The 19,393-nt window shown below is 40.5% G+C and overlaps 1 protein-coding gene across 1 annotated transcript in view; it reads right to left on the reverse strand.

The window, feature by feature from the left end:
- The window catches only part of DEPDC1B (DEP domain containing 1B), a 118,153-nt gene that overhangs the window by 41,322 nt on the left and 57,438 nt on the right, over positions 1-19,393 (reverse strand). Inside the window, exons 4-6 of the mRNA XM_062211738.1 lie at positions 18,795-18,922; positions 12,176-12,306; positions 6,596-6,643 (exon numbers count right to left, since the gene is read on the reverse strand). Coding sequence (XP_062067722.1) covers positions 6,596-6,643; positions 12,176-12,306; positions 18,795-18,922 — 307 coding nt within the window. The remainder of the gene's footprint in view (positions 1-6,595; positions 6,644-12,175; positions 12,307-18,794; positions 18,923-19,393) is intronic.

Genomic DNA, 19,393 nt, shown 5'->3' on the forward strand with positions numbered 1-19,393 from the left:
AAATCTTAAAAAGAAAAAATAGAGCATGAAAGAAATGCTTGGTACAGATCTGACAACAAATGCCTCCAACAATCCATACACAGACCCCATATTTACACTGCCAAGTTCATAGACTGAGCTACCCCATGCAAACAGTGCAGCCACACTGGCAGTTCTGACCAGCAGTAGACTAAACAATGGGTACCCAAATAGACCTCTACTCACGGGAGACCAAAAGAAGCAGCCTAGACACACTGCAAGAAAATTCTTCCTACACAATCACTGTAACTGAAGAAAGAGAATAAAGACTGAGTGACTGACTGGCTGATTTTAAAGACAGAGGGACAGAGAGACAGAGATAGAGGGAAAAAGACTTCCCATCCAGGCTCACTCGCCAAATGGCTGTGACAGTCAGGTCTGGGCCAGTGAGAAGCCAGGAGTTAGGAACTCTGAGTCTCCCACATAAGTGATAAGACCCCAAGCACTTGAGGGATTTTCCACTGTGCCCCCAGGTACATTAGCAGGAAGGTAGATTGGAACCAGAACAGCTGGGACTCAAATGGATGCTCCAATATGGGATGCTGGTGTCATGAGTGGCAGCTAAATCTACTGTGACACAAAACTGACCACAATAATAAAATATAAAAGGACAATATAGCACTCTGGGCCTTTACATTTCAATCCATTGAACATCATGAAATGGCTTTTTTCCCCTCTTGTCTTTCAATATTATATCCTTGTCTCATAAAATAATTAGATCAGCTAAAATAATGAAATGCCCATTTGTGTAATTAATAGCTATACCTAAGCTATCATGTAAACCTAGCAGCAAGCAACCATTTTAACTTGCTTCTTCCTTAGAAATCCCAAATTTAGTCAACTGAAATAATTAGTTTGCTATGTCTCAGCAAGCAATGTACATTCCCTAAAATTACTCCCTGCAATAAGCATGTGGTTCATTCCAAGCAATTGTATTCCTTTGTGAATAGTTTATCATTCTTGTTAAAAATATGCAAAATCAAAATTTTCCCTTTAAAAAAAAGTATGTGTTTAGACCTATAAGAAGAGACCATATTTTTAAGATCTTTTCTTTTTTTGTTTGTTTGTTTGTTTAAGATTTCTTTATTTAAAAGTTAGAGTTATAAAGAGAGAGAAGGAGAGAGGTCTTCTATTTTCTGGTTCACTCTTCAATTGGCCGCAACAGCTAGAGCTGTGCCAATCCAAAGTCAGGAGATTCTTCTCGGTCTCCCACATGGGTACAGGGGCCCAAGGACTTGGGCCATCTTGTACTGCTTTTTCAGGCTATGGCAGAGAGCTGGATCGGAAGTGGAGCAGACGGGACTCAAACTGGCACCCATATGGGGTGCTGGCACTGCAAGCAACAGTTTTACCTACTACACCACAGTGCCAGCCCCCAAGATCTTTTCTTTATTGATCACCTTAAATTTTAAGAGTATTTTTCTTTATTCTAATATTTTTTAAATATTTATTTACTTTTTGAAAGGCAAAATTAGAGAAAAAGAGGAGAAACAGAAAGAGATCTTCCACCTGCTGGTTCACTTCCCAAATGGTTGCAATGGCCAGGGCTTGGCCAGGATGAAGCCAGGAACTTCTTCCAGGTCTCCCATGCAGATGCAGGGGCCTAAGGACTTGGGCCATCTTCCACTGCTTTCCCAGCCTATTAGCAGAGACCTAAATGGGAGGTGAAGCAGCTGGGACGCCAACCAGCACCCATAAGGGATGGCAGAACTGCAAACAGCACCTTAACCCACTGCGCCACATTCCACAGTGCCAGCATTTGTTCTAATTTTTTTTTTTTTTTTTTTTTTTTTTTTTTTTTTTTTTTTTTTTTTTTACAGGCAGAGTGGACAGTGAGAGAGAGAGAGAAAGAGAGAAAGGTCTTCCTTTACCATTGGTTCACTCCCCAAATGGCTGCTGCAGCCAGCGCACTGCACTGATCCGAAGCCAGGAGCCAGGTGCTTCCTCCTGGTCTCCCATGCGGGGTGCAGGGCCCAAGCACTTGGGCCATCCTCCACTGCACTCCCAGGCCACAGCAGAGAGCTGGCCTGGAAGAGGGGCAACTGGGACAGAATCCGGCACCCCAACCGGGACTAGAACCTGGTGTGCCGGCGCCACAGGCGGAGGATTAGCCTATTGAGCCGCAGCACTGGCCTCTAATTTTTTATACATGTTATTCTTGACAGACTCTGAAAAAGAAATGCTTTGACTTCTTTGTACCCATTTTTGATGGAATCCTGTGACCTATATGCTGGGAGAAAATCCCAGCTCATTTGATTTTGTTATTATTTAGCATCAATCCCTCCCTGTGTGACCAGCCCTGAGCCTGGTCTGCAATGAAAGCATCAGGGCCCAAATGCAGATGGGCCTAAAGAGAAAATCTTGGGGAAAACTTGGCAGAAAAGGAACAGACAAGCCTCTAAAAGATCATCTCATCAGTCTATCCTTTCTTTCCCTGGTAGGCTACCTTAACGGGAATCTGGTCAGATTAAGGGTAAGGGCAAGAAAAGGTCATGACCATGATGGACTACAAGTAAATTCCAAGAGTCAACAAGAATTTTGGAAAAATTAGTGATTTTATAAAACTATCCAGGAGCCAGCGCCATGGCGCAGGTTAATCCTCCACCTGTGGCGCCAGCATCCCATATGGGCGCCAGTTCTAGTCCCAGTTGCTCCACTTCCAATTCAGCTCTCTGCTGTGGCCTGGGAAACCAGTGGAAGGTGGCCCAGGTCCTTGGGGCCCTGCACCTGTGTGGGAGACCCAGAGAAAGCTCCAGGCTCCTAGCTCCTGGCTCCTGGCTCCTGGCTTTGGATCAGTGCAGCTCTGGCCGTTGCGGCCATTTGGAGAGTGAGCCAATGGACAGAAGATCTTTCTGTTTCTCCCCCTCACTGTCTGTAACTCTACCTCTCAAATAAATAAATAAAATTTTTTAAAAATTAATAAATAAATAAAACTATCTGAAAAATGTGCTTGGCCTTTGCCTACCTTTCTTCCTTTGGACCATAAACACCTTTAAGGCTATGCCAGTCATTCATAAAGCATTTCATTTGGTCCATGTGAGACGCATTCCCAATTCCAATAACACAACACCATCTCCCACATGTGACAATCACTAAGTCACACTTCACATCTTGCTCTATATTAATAAATAAATAAATCAGAAGATGTGTGGCTTTACATCTAGCTTGAGGGAAGATCATACTCTTCATTTCTGTCATCAAAGTTCCATATCATAAACACATCATAGTATACATTTTGCAACATATTGTACCCTAGATTTACTATTCCACTTTCCTATGTTCATTCATTTCCAGCCAATTATCTTCCAAATCCTTGGTTTGCTAGGAGTTCAGAAATGGGTAATTTAAATTCCTATTTATACCTTCTATCTCATCAATGCCAGCTCTGGCCAAAGATATCATTTAGATTTAATTTACTTCAAATGGGTGAGCATGAGAATAAAAAGCTATTCCCCAAGCTGCACCACAGGATCTACATCTCAAGCATTCCAGAATTTCTGCCAAAAACTAATGAAAATTTTAATAGTTTAAATCCAGAGATCTTTGGGCTTCACAGAAGTTAATGCTGCTATTCATATTCAGAATGAATTTACAACCATTTTCCTTCTGTGACTACTAAGATGACAAGATGACTCACATTAAGCTGAATAGTTATTTCAGTTTCATTCTATAATCTAAAAAACTAACTCCAATGAAGTCATTAATTCAGGGTCTATGCATTCAAGAATTTATACCCCTCCCTGCGTACATGCTAACTCTACTCAAAAGCAAAGAAACCACTCACTGAGGTATCTCTGGGACTCAAAATCCTCTCCAGACCAAAAATGGTCATCAGCCAGAGTACCTGGAAGTCTTTCTTAGGAAAATACATATTTTTTTTTGTTTTGTTTTTGTTTTTTGACAGGCAGAGTGGACAGTGAGAGAGACAAAGAGAAAGGTCTTCCTTTGCCGTTGGTTCACCCTCCAATGGCCGCTGAGGCCGGCGCACCGTGCTGATCCGAAGCCAGGAGCCAGGTGCTTCTCCTGGTTTCCCATGGGGTGCAGGGCCCAAGCACTTGGGCCATCCTCCACTGCACTCCCTGGCCACAGCAGAGAGCTGGCCTGGAAGAGGGGCAACTGGGACAGAATCCGGCACCCCGACCAGGACTAGAACCCAATGTGCCAGTGACGCAAGGCGGAGGATTAGCCTATTGAGCCACAGCGCCAGCCGGAAAATACTTATTAACCACTAGAATCCTTTCTTTGAGTTACACCTTCTGAAAATCCCCAGAAAATGATAGTATTAGTGAATCATTGTAGCAACTCATTCCTTTATTGTGTTCATGAATGAAATGGATATTATGTGCCCAGGATGGATGTCACAGGCCCATGAAAATCCTCACAGGGACTGTGCTGATCTAGTCCCCTCCTCTTAGCTCCAAATTACTAAAACAGCCTTTCTTGTTTCCATGCATATAGTTTCTTCTCATTCCAAACTATCCTGCATTATCAGTCAGATCAGTCTCCTAAAACAATTCTCTTCCATTTAAAACACTGACTTTGGGGGATTAAGGCATCCACGTTCCATGTTGAGAGTACCCAGCTCCAGCTGCTGACTCCAGCTTCCTGCCAATGCATACCCTGGAAGGCAGCAGTGATGTTTCAAGTAGTTGGGTTCCTAAACCAACACGGGAGACCAGGGTTGAATTCCTGACTCACAGCTTCAGTTCAGTCCAGTCTCAGTCACTGTGGACACTTGGGGAATGAACCAATAGGTTAGAGCTCATTTTCTCTGTCTATAAGGAAACTTATACACACACACACACACACACATATATATGTATATGTATATATATGTGTGTGTATATATATATATATAAAACAATTATATCTATGTATGGAAAGCCATTTATAAATAAGATTTGCTCAATAAACTGATTATGTAAATACCCTGGATTCTTTTTTTTTTTTTTTTTTTTTTGGACAGGCAGAGTGGATAGTGAGAGAGAGAGAGAGAGAGACAGAGAGAAAGGTCTTCCTTTTTGCCGTTGGTTCACCCTCCAACGGCCGCTGCGGCCAGCGCATCTCGCTGATCCGAAGCCAGGAGCCAGGTGCTTCTCCTGGTCTCCCATGAGGGTGCAGGGCCCAAGGACTTGGGCCATCCTCCGCTGCCTTCCCGGGCCATAGCAGAGAGCTGGCCTGGAAGAGGGGCAACCGGGATAGAACCCGGTGTGCCGGAGCCGCAAGGCAGAGGATTAGCCTGTTAAGCCACGGCGCCGGCCAATACCCTGGATTTTTAATAATGCAACAAACAGTACTTCAAAACATTTGTGAAAAGTAGAAATTATGGAATTAAAAGATGAGTTTATTTTCATATAAAAAATTGAAATACATGCATAAAAAAGATGTTCAAATTGTTCATGGAAGTGTTTATTATGAAAAAAATCTATGGGGTCAGCGCCATGGCTCATTTGGTTAATCCTCCGCCTGCGGTGCTGGCATCCCACATGGGCACCGGGTTCTAGTCCCAGTTATTCCTCTTCCCGTCCAGCTCTCTGCTGTGGCCCGGGGAAGGCAGTGGAGGATGGCTCAAGTACTTGGGCCCCTGCACCCAGGTGGGAGACTAGGAGGAAGCACTTGGCCTCTGGCTTCGGATCAGTGCAGCGCCGGCCATGGCGGCCACTTGGGGAGTTAACCAACGGAAGGAAGACCTTTCTCTCTGTCTCTCTCTCTCTCATTGTCTAACTCTATCTGTCAAATAAAAAAATAAAAAATCTGTGAATGGAACTCAAAATATTTTTCACACCAAAGTAATCATTATTGTCATTATTATTTGAGAGGCAGACAGAGAGGAGAGAAAGAGAGCCAGAGATTGAGAGAGATTGAGAAAGAGAGAAAGAGAGAGAGAGAGAACAAACTTTTACTCCCAAACACCCCCAACAGCTAGGGCTGAGCTGGTCCAAAGCTAAGCTAGGTCAGAACCAGCTGGGCTGAAGCTAGAAGCAAGCAACTCCATCTGGCTCTTTTATGTGCATAGCAGCAACCCAACTATGTGAGCAATCATCTGCTGCCTCTCAAAGTACACACTAGCAGGAAGCTGGAATTGGGAGCTAGAGCTGGGACATGAACCCTGGCACTCCAATATGGGATGCAAGCACCTGCATCAGTGTGTTAACTGCTAGACCCAACACCGGCCCACTGATCTTTTAATTCCATTTTTCCAAGAACTTTTTGAAGTAATCTCACTTGTACATATTTTAGGAATACAAACCTACACTTTAACCAGACAGCTGATGCATTATTACATGCAATATTATCAGTCTCTCCTGTAATGAAGCAATTAGAAACAATGTAGACTTAATCTGTGGTATGATTATCTCTACTGGACATCGGAAGCACTAAATCCCATTAAAACTGTTCTGTAACTCAGTCTTTTCACTGTCATAAATTTATCACTAAAAGCACAATAGTGCCAAACAATTAACTGCTACCCTCACAGGTGTCAAATCAATGTTCAGGCTATTGAGCAGAAATATTTTCTAATTCAAGGCACTGAATTCTTTTGAGTTCATAAAATAGGCAGATAAGTAGTACTCACAATTTGCCAAACACTTCATAGCTGACAGTACCCAGTGAGGAAGTTCTTCTGCAGAAAAATGAGATAAAAAGAAGATATTTAACTCCATAAAAAAATAAGAAATTATAGTCATGTAGATACTTGATATCATAAGAATGTAATATTTGCCCAAGTAACATAAACCATATCTGTTAATCACAAATCAACCACTTAATTTATCTTTGCTTACCGTAAACCTATTTTGTTTCCCATTGTCCTCTACTCCAGATTCAGGGGCAATAAAAAGGAAGGGTTTCAGGTTTCAGGTTTCAAAAACAGGTTCTGCTCCAATCAGAGAACATGTCCTAGAAAAACCTCTTCCCCTCTCATGACTGCTCAGGCTCCTTCTGGTACACTATGTACACTGACTCAGGAACTGCAGATATTATATTTAATAATATTTTATAAAAAACAAACAAACCAAGGAGTCAGTGCTGTGGCATGAGTAGGCTGAGCCTCCACCTGTGATGCTGGCGTCCCATATGGGCACTAGTTTGAGTCCTGGCTGTTCCACTTCCAATCCAGCTCACTGATATGACATGGGAAAGCAGTGGAAGATGGCCCAAGCACTTGGGCCCCTGCACTCGCATGAGAGACCCAGAGGAAGCTCCTGGCTCCTGCTTTGGATTGGTTCAGCTCTGGCCATTATGGCCATTTGGAGAGTGAACCAGCAGATGGAAGACATCTCTCCCCTTCTCTGTAGCTCTGCCTCTCAATCATTAAAAAAAATACTTCCAACAAAAAAAAAAGCCCAGGAATAGGTGGCTTCATTGCTGAATCCTACGAACTTTAAAAGAAGACTTAATTCCAGTTCTTCTCAAGTTATTCAAAACAATTGAAAGAGAGGAATCCTTAACATGTCTAAGAGGGCAACATCACCTTAATTCCAAAACCAGAAAAAGATACAACAAAGAAAGAACTACAGACCAATATCTGTGATGAAAATAGATGCAAAAATCCTCAACAAAATGCTAGCTAATCAAATCCAATGACATATCAGAAAGAATATTTACCTGGACCAAGTGGGATTTATTCCTGGTATATATAAATGGATGGTTCAACATATGCAAATCAATCAATGTAACACATCACATTAACTAACTAAAGAATAAAAACTATATGATTATATCAATAGATACAGAGAAAGCATTTGATAAAATACAACATCATTTCATAATAAAAACCTTAAGCGAACTGGGTATTAAAGGAACATTGCTTAACACAATCAAGGCAATATATGACAAACACACAGCCAGCATCATTTTGAATGGAGAAAAGTTGAAAGCACTTCCAGAAAGATCTGGACTCAAACAAGGATGCCCACTTTCACCACTGCTACTCAACATAGCTCTGGAAGCTTTAGCCAGAGCCATTAGGCAAGAAAAAGAAATTAAAGGGAGAGAAATGGAAAGAAGGAAATCAAATTATCCCTGTTTGCAGATAACATGATTCTAAACATATGGTGGGGCCAAAAGACTCTACTAAGAGAATATTAGAGGGGCTGGCACCGCGGCATAACGGGTAAAGCGGCCCACTGCAGTGCCAGCATCCCAAAGGGCACTGGTTCAAGTCCCAGCCGTTCCACTTCCAATCCAATTCTCTGCTTTGGCCAGGGAAAGCAGTAGAGGATGGCCAAAGTCGTTGGGCCCCTGCACCCATGTGGGAGACCACAAACTCCTGGCTTCAGATCGTCTCAGTTCCAGCCATTGTAACCATTTGGAGAATGAACCAGCAGATGCAAGACCTCTGTCTGTCCGTCTGTCTGTCTCTCTCTCTCTCTCTGCCTATGCCTCTCTGTGACTATGCCTTTCAAGTAAATAAATAAATATTTTTTAAAAGAAGAAAGACTATTAGCACTCATAAGGTATGAGTTTGGTAAAGTTGCATGATATAAAATCAACACACAAAAATCAATAGCCTTTGTATTCACAGACAATGCCATACTGAAAAAGAACTTGTAGGATCAGTCCCATTCACAATAGCAATGAAAAAAATTTACTTTGCAATAAAGTTAACCAAGGAGGTGAAAGAGCTCTACAATGAAAATTACAAAATATTAAAAAATAGAAGACACAGAAAAATGGAAAAATCTTCCATGTTCATGGATTGGAAGAATTAGTATGATCATACTACTGAAAGCAATTTACAGATTCAATGTGATCCCAACTTACCAATAACAATCTTCTCAGAGCTAGAAAAAATTATTCTAAAATTCAAGAGACTCTGAATAGCTAAAGCAATCGTAAACAACAAAAACAAGGCCAGAGGCATCACAATACCAGATTTCAAAACATACTACAGGGCAGTTATAAGCAAAATAGCCCTGGTACTGGCACGAAAATAGACATGTAAACCAACGAAACAGAATCAATATAGAAATCAATCCACATATCTACAACCAACTAATCTTTGGCAAAGGAGCTAAAATCAATCCCTGAGGAAAGGACAGTCTCTTCAACAAACAGTGCTGGGAAAGTTGTATCTCAGTGGGCAGAAGTGAAACAAAACCCTGCCTTGCACCTTATAAAAAATGAACTCAAAATGGACCAAGGATCTCAATCTACAACCTGATAGCATCAAATTACTGGAGAACACTGGGAAACTCTGCAAGACATTGTCATAGGAAAAAACTTCTTGGAAAAGACCCTAGAAGCACAGACAATTAAAGCAAAAATAGACAAATGGAATTACATCACTCTAAAAAGCTTCTGCACTGCAAAGGAAACACAACAAAATGAAGAGGCAACTGACAGAATGGGAGAAAATATTTGCAAAGTATGCAACTGAAAAGGGAGTAATAGCTCAAGAAACTCAACAACAAAATAAGCAATCTAATTAAGAAATGGGCAAATGTCATGAACATTTTTCAAAAGATGAAATACAAATGGCCAACAAACACATGAAGAAATGCTCAGGATCTCTAACCATCAGAGAAATTCAAATCAAAACCACAATGAGGTTTCACCTCACACCAGTTAGAATGGCTCTCACAGAGGAATCAAAAAACGATGCTGGCGAGCACGTGGAGAAAAAGGTACCCTATTGGTGGGAATGTAAATTAGCACAGCCACTATGGAAGACAGTATGGAGATTCCTCAGAAATCTGAAAACAGATCTCCCATATGACCTAGCCATCCCACTCCTGGGAATTTACCAAAAAGAAATGTAATCAGCACATGAAAGAGTTATCTGTACCCTTACGTTTATTGCAGCTCCATTCACAATATCTAAGATATGGAATCAACCCAGATGCCCATCAACTGATGACTCAATAAATAAAATATGATATATACACTATAGAATACTACTCAGCTAAAAAAAGGAGTGAAACCCTGTCTTTTCCAACAAAATTGATGCAACTAGAACCTATTACACTTAATGAAATAAGCCAGTCCCAAAAAGAAAAACACCATGTTTTCCTTGATCTGTGGTAATTAATAGAGTGAAGAAAAATATAATATATATGCGCAAAGTCGACATTTTGAGATGTGATTACTGTTTAAAGCCCTTGTCTCCTCTGTTAAGGAATAGTAGTTTGGCTTTCTTACTGTTCGTTGAATTCTTTAACAAGGGTTAAGCTTATGATTATAAAATAAACTAGAAGTATGTCACTGTAAAAATTTTTAAAAAGAGTGAGAAAGGAAGGAGGAGTAAGGGTGAGAGTGTGGGAAGGAGGATAGGGTGGGAAGCACCACTATGCTCTAAAATCTATATATATGAAATAAATTCATTCAGGTTATATAAATTTTAAAACCTATTAAAAAAAATGAAATTTTAGAACCAGCAAGGGGATTGTGGACCTGTGAAAGTACCTAAACAATATTTCTCTAAATCAAAAACCATGTTAATACAACATGCACCTGTAATGTAATATTACATAGTACTCCATAAACATGCACAATTTTTTAAAAAGATTTATTTTTATTTGAAAGTCAGAATTACACAGAGAGAGGAGAGGCAGAGAGAGAGAGTAAGGTCCTCCATCTGACAGTTCACTCCCCAATTGGCCTCACCGGCTGGAGCTGTGCCGATCCAAAGCCAGGAAACAGGAGCTTCCTCCAGGTCTCCCACATGGATGCAGGGGCCCAAGCACTTGGGCCATCCTCTACTGCTTTCCCAGGCCATAGCAGAGAGCTGGATTGGAAGTGGAGCAGCTAAGTCTCAAACCGGCGCCCATAAGGGATGCTGGTGCTTTAGGTCCAGGTGTTAACCCACTGCACCACAGCGCAGGCCCCAGCATGCACAATTTTTTATGCCTGTTAAAAATCATTATAGGGCCAGTTTTGTGCTACAGGAAGTTAAGCCACCACCTGCTAAACTCGCAACCCATATGATCACTGGTTTGAATCTCAGCTGCTCCACTTCCAAACCAGCTCCCAGCTAATGTACCTGTAAAATCAGTGGCAATGCCCCAAGTACTTGGGTTCCTGCCACCCATCTAAGAAACCTGGATGAAGCTCATGGCTCCTGGCTTCAGTTTGACCCAAAAATACACACAATTTTTTATGTCTGTTAAAAACAAATGATTGGGGGCAGCGCTGTGGCCCAGTTCTAGGAGTTTGGGCCACTTGGAGAGTGAACCAATCGATGAGTTCTCCTATTTCTGTGTCTCTCTCCCTCTCCATAACACTGTGTTTCAAGTAAATAAATAAATCTTTTTTAAAAAATTGTTTTAATAAAAACCTAGATTAGGTGACTGTTAAATGTCTTTCCTCCTAATCTGTAAACAGCCTTCGAAGAAAAGACACACAAAATTAAAGGGCCTTCAAGATTTAAAGAGCAATGTTACCAAAAACCAAAATGGAACAGGAAAAACCAAGACCATCTCAGAAAACATGATGTAAACACCATAACAAAAAGATAAACGCAGTAGGAACCTGGCAGCCACCTAAAAATTTACTCAAGTCTCAGTCAGGTCTAAAAATATACCCACTTTTCAATCATTTTCCTGGAAACAATAGGAATCACTCAGTGCCCATGGTGGCTAAAACTGAACTAATCTATGGGAGAATTTTATTAAGGCTTTCAATTCTGATCACTCACCTTTCCATGACATTTTGTTAATACAAAGAACTAGCTATAAAGGTTAATCAGAAAGGGAAAGAAGGATTTTTTTCCTTAAAAATTTATTTATTGATTTGAAAGAGTTAGAGAGAGAGAGAGAGAGACAGAGAGAGATAGATCTTCCAACCGCTCCCCAAATGGCTCCAACAGCTGGAGCTGGGCCAATCCAAAGACAGGAGACAGGAACTTCCTCCAGGTTTCTCCCTTGGGTGCAAGGTCCCAAGGACTTGGGCCAACCTCTGCTGTTTTCCCAGGTGCACTAGCAGGGAGCTGGATTGAAGTGGATAAGCTGGGACTTGAACCAGCACCCACATGGGATGCCAAGACTGCAGGAGGAGGCTTAACCTTCTATGCCAGAGCACCGGGTCTGGAAAGAAAGATTTATTTAAAGATGAAGTAACTTTCTCAGGGTTAAGGGAAGGGTCAAATAGGAGTTGATACAGCAGTGCAGCCGATGGATGGGGTCAGCCAAGAGCTAAGTGGTTCTCAGGCACTTACTTGACTTGTCATCGAGGACAACAACTCCCTGCTTGCTGACACTGTACACGTTATGGATGATGAACTTAGCGTTGACAAGCTTGATGTCTAAAACTTCTTCTAAAGAATCCAGACCAAGGATTTTCTGTAAACTGAAAAAGTAATAAATCAACCCTACGTTAAAAATCACCATTCACCTAAAAATCAACAACTGCAAAAGATCAATATTTATGGAAAAAAGCTATAAATGAAGAAAATATCCCTTTATCACTTATATATTGCTTCACTGAGATCATAACACAATGAAAAACAATAATTTTTGCTTAATGTTTATTTTTTGAGGTAGCTTTTTTATTTTTTTTTTTAAATCTTATTTATTTGAGAGGTAGTTATAGACAGTGAGAGGGAGAGAGAGAAAGATCTTCCTTCCGTTGGTTCACTCCCCAGATGGCTGCAAGGGCCGTAGCTGCGCCAATCTAAAGCCAGGAGCCAGGTGCTTCTTCCTGGTCTCCCATGTGGCTGCAGGGGCCCAAGCACTTGGGCCATCTTCTATTGCTTTCCCAGGCCATAGCAGAGAGCTGGATTGGAAGAGGGGCAGTCGGGACTAGAACCAGCACCCATATGGGATGCCAGTGAAACAGGCAGAGGATTAACCTACTGCACTATGTGCTGGCCCCTGAGCTTTCTTTTTTAAAATGTTTATTTGTTTGAAAGGCAGAGCTACAGAGAGAGGGAGGGAGAGAAAGAGAAAGAAAACTTCCATCCCCTGGTTCACTCCCCAAATGGTCGCAATGTCCAGGGCTAGGCCAGACCGAAACCAGGAGCCAAGAGCTTCCTCTGGGTCTCCCACTTGTTTGCAATGGCGCACAGACTTGGGCCATCCCCCACTGCCCCTCCCAGGCGATCAGCAAGATAATGGATTGGAAATAGTGGAGGATGGAATTAAGATGGCAGTGTAGGGAGGGAAATTGCTGCTCTAGTCTAGCAGAAGATAGTTTTAAAAAAGTGAAAAGAGTGCAGTCTCAAAAAAGAGTTAGGGAGGAAACAACAGAGGAAACTCTTTGCAAACAGTAGGGACACAGTGGACCTACATGGAGGGTGTGGATGTCCACAACTCAGAGCCCTAGCAGCTGAGAGCCTCCACACCAGCAATGGAGAGTGAGGTGAGACCAGACTGCAGCAGCCCAAGCTACTGGGGAAAAAGTTGTAGGAAGAGCCTAGAGGGAATCCGGAGCCTCATAGGGGATAGTATACCTGCCAACCTAAGGAGAAAAAACAAAGTGGGGGTGGGGGTACATATTCTCTCTACTCAATCACCCTGCAAAGGCGTCTTGTAACAAACTGACAGAAAGCAGGCACAATTTTGGACATACGTAAGAGCTGCACAGGCTCATGTCCACACATCCAGCAACCAGCCAAGCAGAAACTCCTGAATCTGGTGAGAAGAACAGACAAGGGGGCTGGGAACTCATGACTGTGGGATGCTTGTGTGCGGGGGCTGTGAAAACACTGAGGCTGTGTGGGAGGACTCAGTATGTGGCTGGGACTTTGGACGGTCACTTTGGGAGGCTCCACATGCTCAGGGCTTCCTGGTTACCTGGTGAGACATTGCTGGGGAATCTGAGCTTACAATGAGGACTGCAGAGAACCTTTGTGTGGTCCTGTGGTAGAGCAGACAAATAATATACCCACTGGGTCTAGGGCACAGGCACTGGTCTTTGAGGAGAGGAGCTCCGCTGAGTCTACACCAACAGACAAGAACAAATGTCCCCTCTGATTGAAAAAAAAAAAAAAAGAAGAAGAAGAGATTTACCACACCAAATATGGGTGTGTCACCTCAAATGTGCCCTTCACCCTGGAGCGCTGAACAGAGCTCCTTGGCCACACCCACCACAAGCTTCTAGGTATTCCCTGAAAGCACAGACTACACTAATCCACACAGCCATGGTCCAAAGATAAATGCCACAGTGAAAAAACAAAGAAGAAACCAACAAGTATCTCCACAAATGCCAAATAAAAAAAACACACTCAATTCAAGAAATAAGAATAAGGAAGACAACATGAGACCCCCAAAAGAACTCAACATTTTAATACTGGGTTGTGAAGATGATGAGAGTGAAGCAATGCCATGCCAGAAGTGGAATTTAAAACATTGATCAGAGGATAACTTAGAAATGATCAGAAGCAAATGCAGGAACTAATGAAATCCATACATGAAAAAAAATTTCTCCCACAAAATTGAGATCTTAAAGAAAAATGAAAAGGAAATCTTGGAAATAAAGAATTCAAAATAATATATTAAAAATTCAGTGGAAAGCCTTAACAAAAGAATTGGTGAAGCAGAATAAAGAATATTTGGCTTAGAAGACAAATCACAGGAAATTAAACAGTCAGACAAAACACAGCAATAAGAAATTAAAAAACAAACAAAAAAAGAAAACCTGTTGGTAATCTACAGAATACTATCAAACAACCCAACAAACAGGTTCTAGAAGTTCTTGATGGTATGGAAAGAAAGAAAGGATTAGAAGGTCTTTTAGTGAAATAATAACAGAAAATTTCCCTAATTTCAAGAAAGAGAGGGACATCCAAGTACAGGAAGCACAAAGAACTCCTAACAGACATGACCAAAAAAGATCTTGACCATGACACACTGTAGTCAAATTCTCCACAGTAAACATAAAGAAAAGATTCTAAAATGTGTATGAGAGAAATGACAGAGGATCTCCAGTTAGACTCACACTGGACTTATCAGAAAACCTACAGACTAGGAGAGAATGGCGAGATACATTCTTAAGAGACTATATAGCCTTAAGAGAAGATATAGTCTTAAGAGAAAATAACTCTCAACCCAGAATACTATACCCGGCAAAGCTCTCATTTTTGAATGAGGGTGGAATAAAGACCTCCCATGACAAACAGAAATTAAAGGAATTTGTCACCACCAGTCCAGCCCTGCAGAAGATATTTAAAGATGTGCTACACACAGAAACACAGAAACATGGTCATCAATGAAAGAAGGTGAAATCAGAAAACCTCTCAGGAAAAGTAAAAAGGAAATCCAAAGTAAAAAACCGGAATATTTATGGAAAAATGGCAGGGCAAAATTGTTACTTATCTTTTTTTTTTTTTTTTTTTTTTTTGACAGGCAGAGTGGACAGTGAGAGAGAGAGACAGAGATAAAGGTCTTCCTTTTGCCATTGGTTCACCCTCCAATGGCTGCCGCAGCCAGCGCACTGCAGCCGGCACACCACGCTGATCCGAAGCCAGGAGCCAGGTGCTTCTCCTGGTATCCCATGCGGGTGCAGGGCCCAAGCACTTGGGCCATCCTCCACTGCACTCCCTGGCCACAGCAGAGAGCTGGCCTGGAAGAGGGGCAACCGGGACAGAATCCGGCGCCCCAACCGGGACTAGAACCCGGTGTGCCAGTTCCGCAAGGTGGAGGATTAGCCTATTGAGTCGCGGCGCTGGCAGTTGTTACTTATCAATAATCACCTTGAATGTAAATGGGCCTCAACTCCCCAGTTAAAAGACAGACTGGCTGAATGGATTAAAAAACAAAATGCTTCTATTTGCTACTACCTACAGAAAACACACATCACCAACAAAGATGGACACAGATGGAAAGTGAAAGGATGGAAAAAGATATTCAATGCTAACAGAATCCAAAAAAGAGCTGGTGTAGCCATCTTAATACCAGACAAAATAGACATTAACACAAAAAGTGTTAAAAGAGACAAAGAAGAACACTATGTAATGATTAAGGGATCAATTCAAAAGAAGATGTAATGATTGTAAATATATATGCACCTAATTGCAGGGCAGTGGCTATTCAAAAGAAATGTTAAGGGATATAAAGGGAGACATAGACTCCAGAACAATAGCAATGGCAGATTTCAATACCCCATTTTCAGCATTGGGCAGATCAACCAGACAGAAAATCAGCATGGAAATGACAGAGTTAATCGACATGATAGATCAAATGGACCTAACAGATATCTACAGAACTTTTTATCCTACAGTTGCTGAATACACATTCTTCTAAGCAGTGCACAGAAATTTCTTAATCCCATTCATAATAGCTATGAAAAAAAATCAAATACCTTGGAATAAATTTAACCAAGGATGTCAAAGATCTCTACAATGAGAATTACAAAACATTAAAGAAAGAAATAGAAGAAGATACAAAAAAATGGGAAAATCTTCCATGTTCATGGATTGGAAGAATTTATATCATCTAAATTTCCATTCTTCCAAAAGCAATGTACATATTCAATGCAATACCAATCAAAACACCAAAGATATTCGTCTCAGATCTAGGAAAAATTATGTTGAAATTCATATGGAAACACAGGAGACCCCAAATAGCTAAAGCAATCTTATACAACAAAAACAAAGCCAGAGGGATCACAATACCAGATTTTAAGACATAACTACAGGGCAGTTATAATCAAAACAGCCTGGTACTGGTACAAAAACAAATGGATAGACAAATGGAACAGAATAGAAATGCCAAGAATCAACCCAAGTATCTACAACCAACTTATATTTGACCAAGGAGTTGGGGAATGTACTCAAGGGAAATGAAATCAGCAAATAAAAGAGTTAACTGCACCCCCATGTTCACTGCAGTTTAATTCACATTAGCTAAGACATGGAATCAACCTAAATGCCCATCAATTGAAGACTGGATAAAAATTATGGGATACGTACTCTATGGAATACTACAGAGCAATAGAAAAAAAAAAATGAAATCTGGTCACCTGCAACAAACTGGATTAATCTAGAGAACATCATACTTAATGAAATAAGCCAGTTACATAGGAACAAATACCATGTGTTCTCCCTGATCTGTGATAATAGAGCACCTAAAAGGAAATCTGTAGAAGTGAAATTAACACTTTGAGAAACAATGACTTGAACAGCTGTTGTCTGAAGTTCTTTTTTTTCCCCCTCTTCTTCATACTATTTGCTGGACTCTTTATTTAACATAAAGTTAATCTGATGTGTATAAAGTCAACTGAAAATAGACCTCAGTAAAAAATAAGAATGGGAATAAGAGAGGGAGGAAGAAGTTTGTTACTGTTAAGCTGTACAGTTCTGCATACATTCCTACAGACTTACTTCTAAGGTTAGAGTTTAAAAATTTGCCATGGGACCCCAGATTCCATTAAGCTAGGTGATAAAAATGCCATCCTAAGTGTTTAAGTGACAATATTAAGTGTTAAATTGATCATATAGATAGGATTAAGTGTTAATGGATCATATAAATAAGATCAACTGTCTGGTAATAATAATAGATAGAATTAAAAAGGAAAGAATGTTCAAATATGGGAAGCAGTCCATGTAGCAGACTCATAGAATGACAATCACTTTAAATAGCACTCTGACCTTAGAATCAGCCCTTAAGGCATTCTAGTCTGGCTGAAAAGCCCATGAGAGCATTTCAGGCATGGAAAGCCAAGACACTGTGGCAAAAAATAAATAAATAAATGAATAAATAAATAAATAAATAAAATCCTACATGAAGGATCTCTGTTAGTGAGACGCCTGTGGAAAGAAGGGGCCATCAAAAAAGGATTTACTTTTCTCTGAAGAAAGGAGAGAACTTCCACTTTGCTTATGGCCTTGTCTAAATACTGACAGAGACTGTGGATTCAAAAGGCTTCCATAGCTTTGGCATCTCATATCAAGAGCCTCGGATGATCACTGGTGTCATACATAAGAGTGGTGATTGTTAAATTAACAACAGGAGTCACTGTGCACTTCCCATGCATGACCTCTATCCTCAATGAGTTGTACTAGGAGAATTAACTGTAAAACTTGTTCTCAGTTTGTGTGTGTGTGTGTGCAAATTGTTGAAATCTTTACTTAAGTATAGAGTTGGTCTTCTGTGTATAAAGTTAATAGAAAAAGAATCTTAATGGAGTAAGGGACTGAGAATGGGAGAGGGAAAAGGAGGTGGGGTGGGAGTATGGGTATGGTGGGAAGAATCACTATATTCCTAGAGCTGTACTTACAAAATCTGTGCTTATTAAATAAAAGGTTTATTTGGGGAAAAATAAAATAAAAATTAAAAAAAGGAAGTGGTGCAGCTGTGACTTGAATCAGCTCCCTCATGGGAAGGTGGCACTGCAGGAGGCAGTCTAACCCACTACAGCACAGAGCCAGGCCAGAGATAACATATTTTTAATTTATATTATAGTCATGGGCCTAATGACTAATATATTATATAAGTAAAAATATTATAAAAACAAACAGTAGCTTATCCAAAAGTGAGAAACTGCTACCAGTATATTCTAGTGATAAAAATTGCTTTTATTCTAACACTGTTAATTTTTATTATACCTATGTTATATCAAATTATCTAGGAGATCAAATTTTCCATTTTGAGTTTTATGAGGTTTGAGTATTACTAGAAGGTTTAAGAACTTTTAAGTTCCTATTTTTAACTACTATATAAACAGTAATAAAAACAACCCTCAGAACTCAGTAAAATTATGTTTTCTAAGCAACACAGCTGCAAATAAGGCAAAGTTCAGATTCTTATAATTTCACAAAATTAAATATGCAGAGTAATGAGCAAGCAAAATAGAAAAAAAAATCACTAAAATTCCTCATTAATATTGAATGTACATACTATGATAATGTCATAGACTTCCAAATCTCTTCCACATTGGCCTCAGTCAGCTGTCTGCGGTGGACGAGTCGGCAAGCTGGCACCTCTCCAATAGCAATGCTGTGACGTTTGTACCACATCTCAGAATTCTAATGGGAAGTGGGCATTGGGGAGTAAAAAAGAGGGAGGGAAAGAGAAAGGACAGGAAGAAAAAACAAATGTTTCAATATAAAATGGTATCATTTTCTGAGCAATATCTTTGTCTATGTATAATTTGGTTTAAAATAAGTAGAAATACAACTAATTTTATTTGCATAGACCTCAGAAAAGTAAAGAATGGCTCTTAAAGTTTGGGTCACACTATAAAACAATATTCATGAGTTGCAAAACAGCTGTGGCAATATGCATGACACTAACTGGGATTTTTCTTGTAGGAGTTCACTAATCAGTGAAGTGGCGGTAAAACAAAATTGTGTTAATCAAAATTAACTGAAGGAATAACCAAACTGACTGTCCAAATTGAGTGACTGTTTAAAATGCAGTATTTTCAAGAATTCTTTTTTACAAGGATATATCAAATAAGAACAGTGTTGGAAAGGAAGCCCCGCCCCAAGGACTGC

This window comes from Lepus europaeus, chromosome 15 (assembly GCF_033115175.1).
Source record: "Lepus europaeus isolate LE1 chromosome 15, mLepTim1.pri, whole genome shotgun sequence".
NCBI lineage: Eukaryota > Metazoa > Chordata > Mammalia > Lagomorpha > Leporidae > Lepus > Lepus europaeus.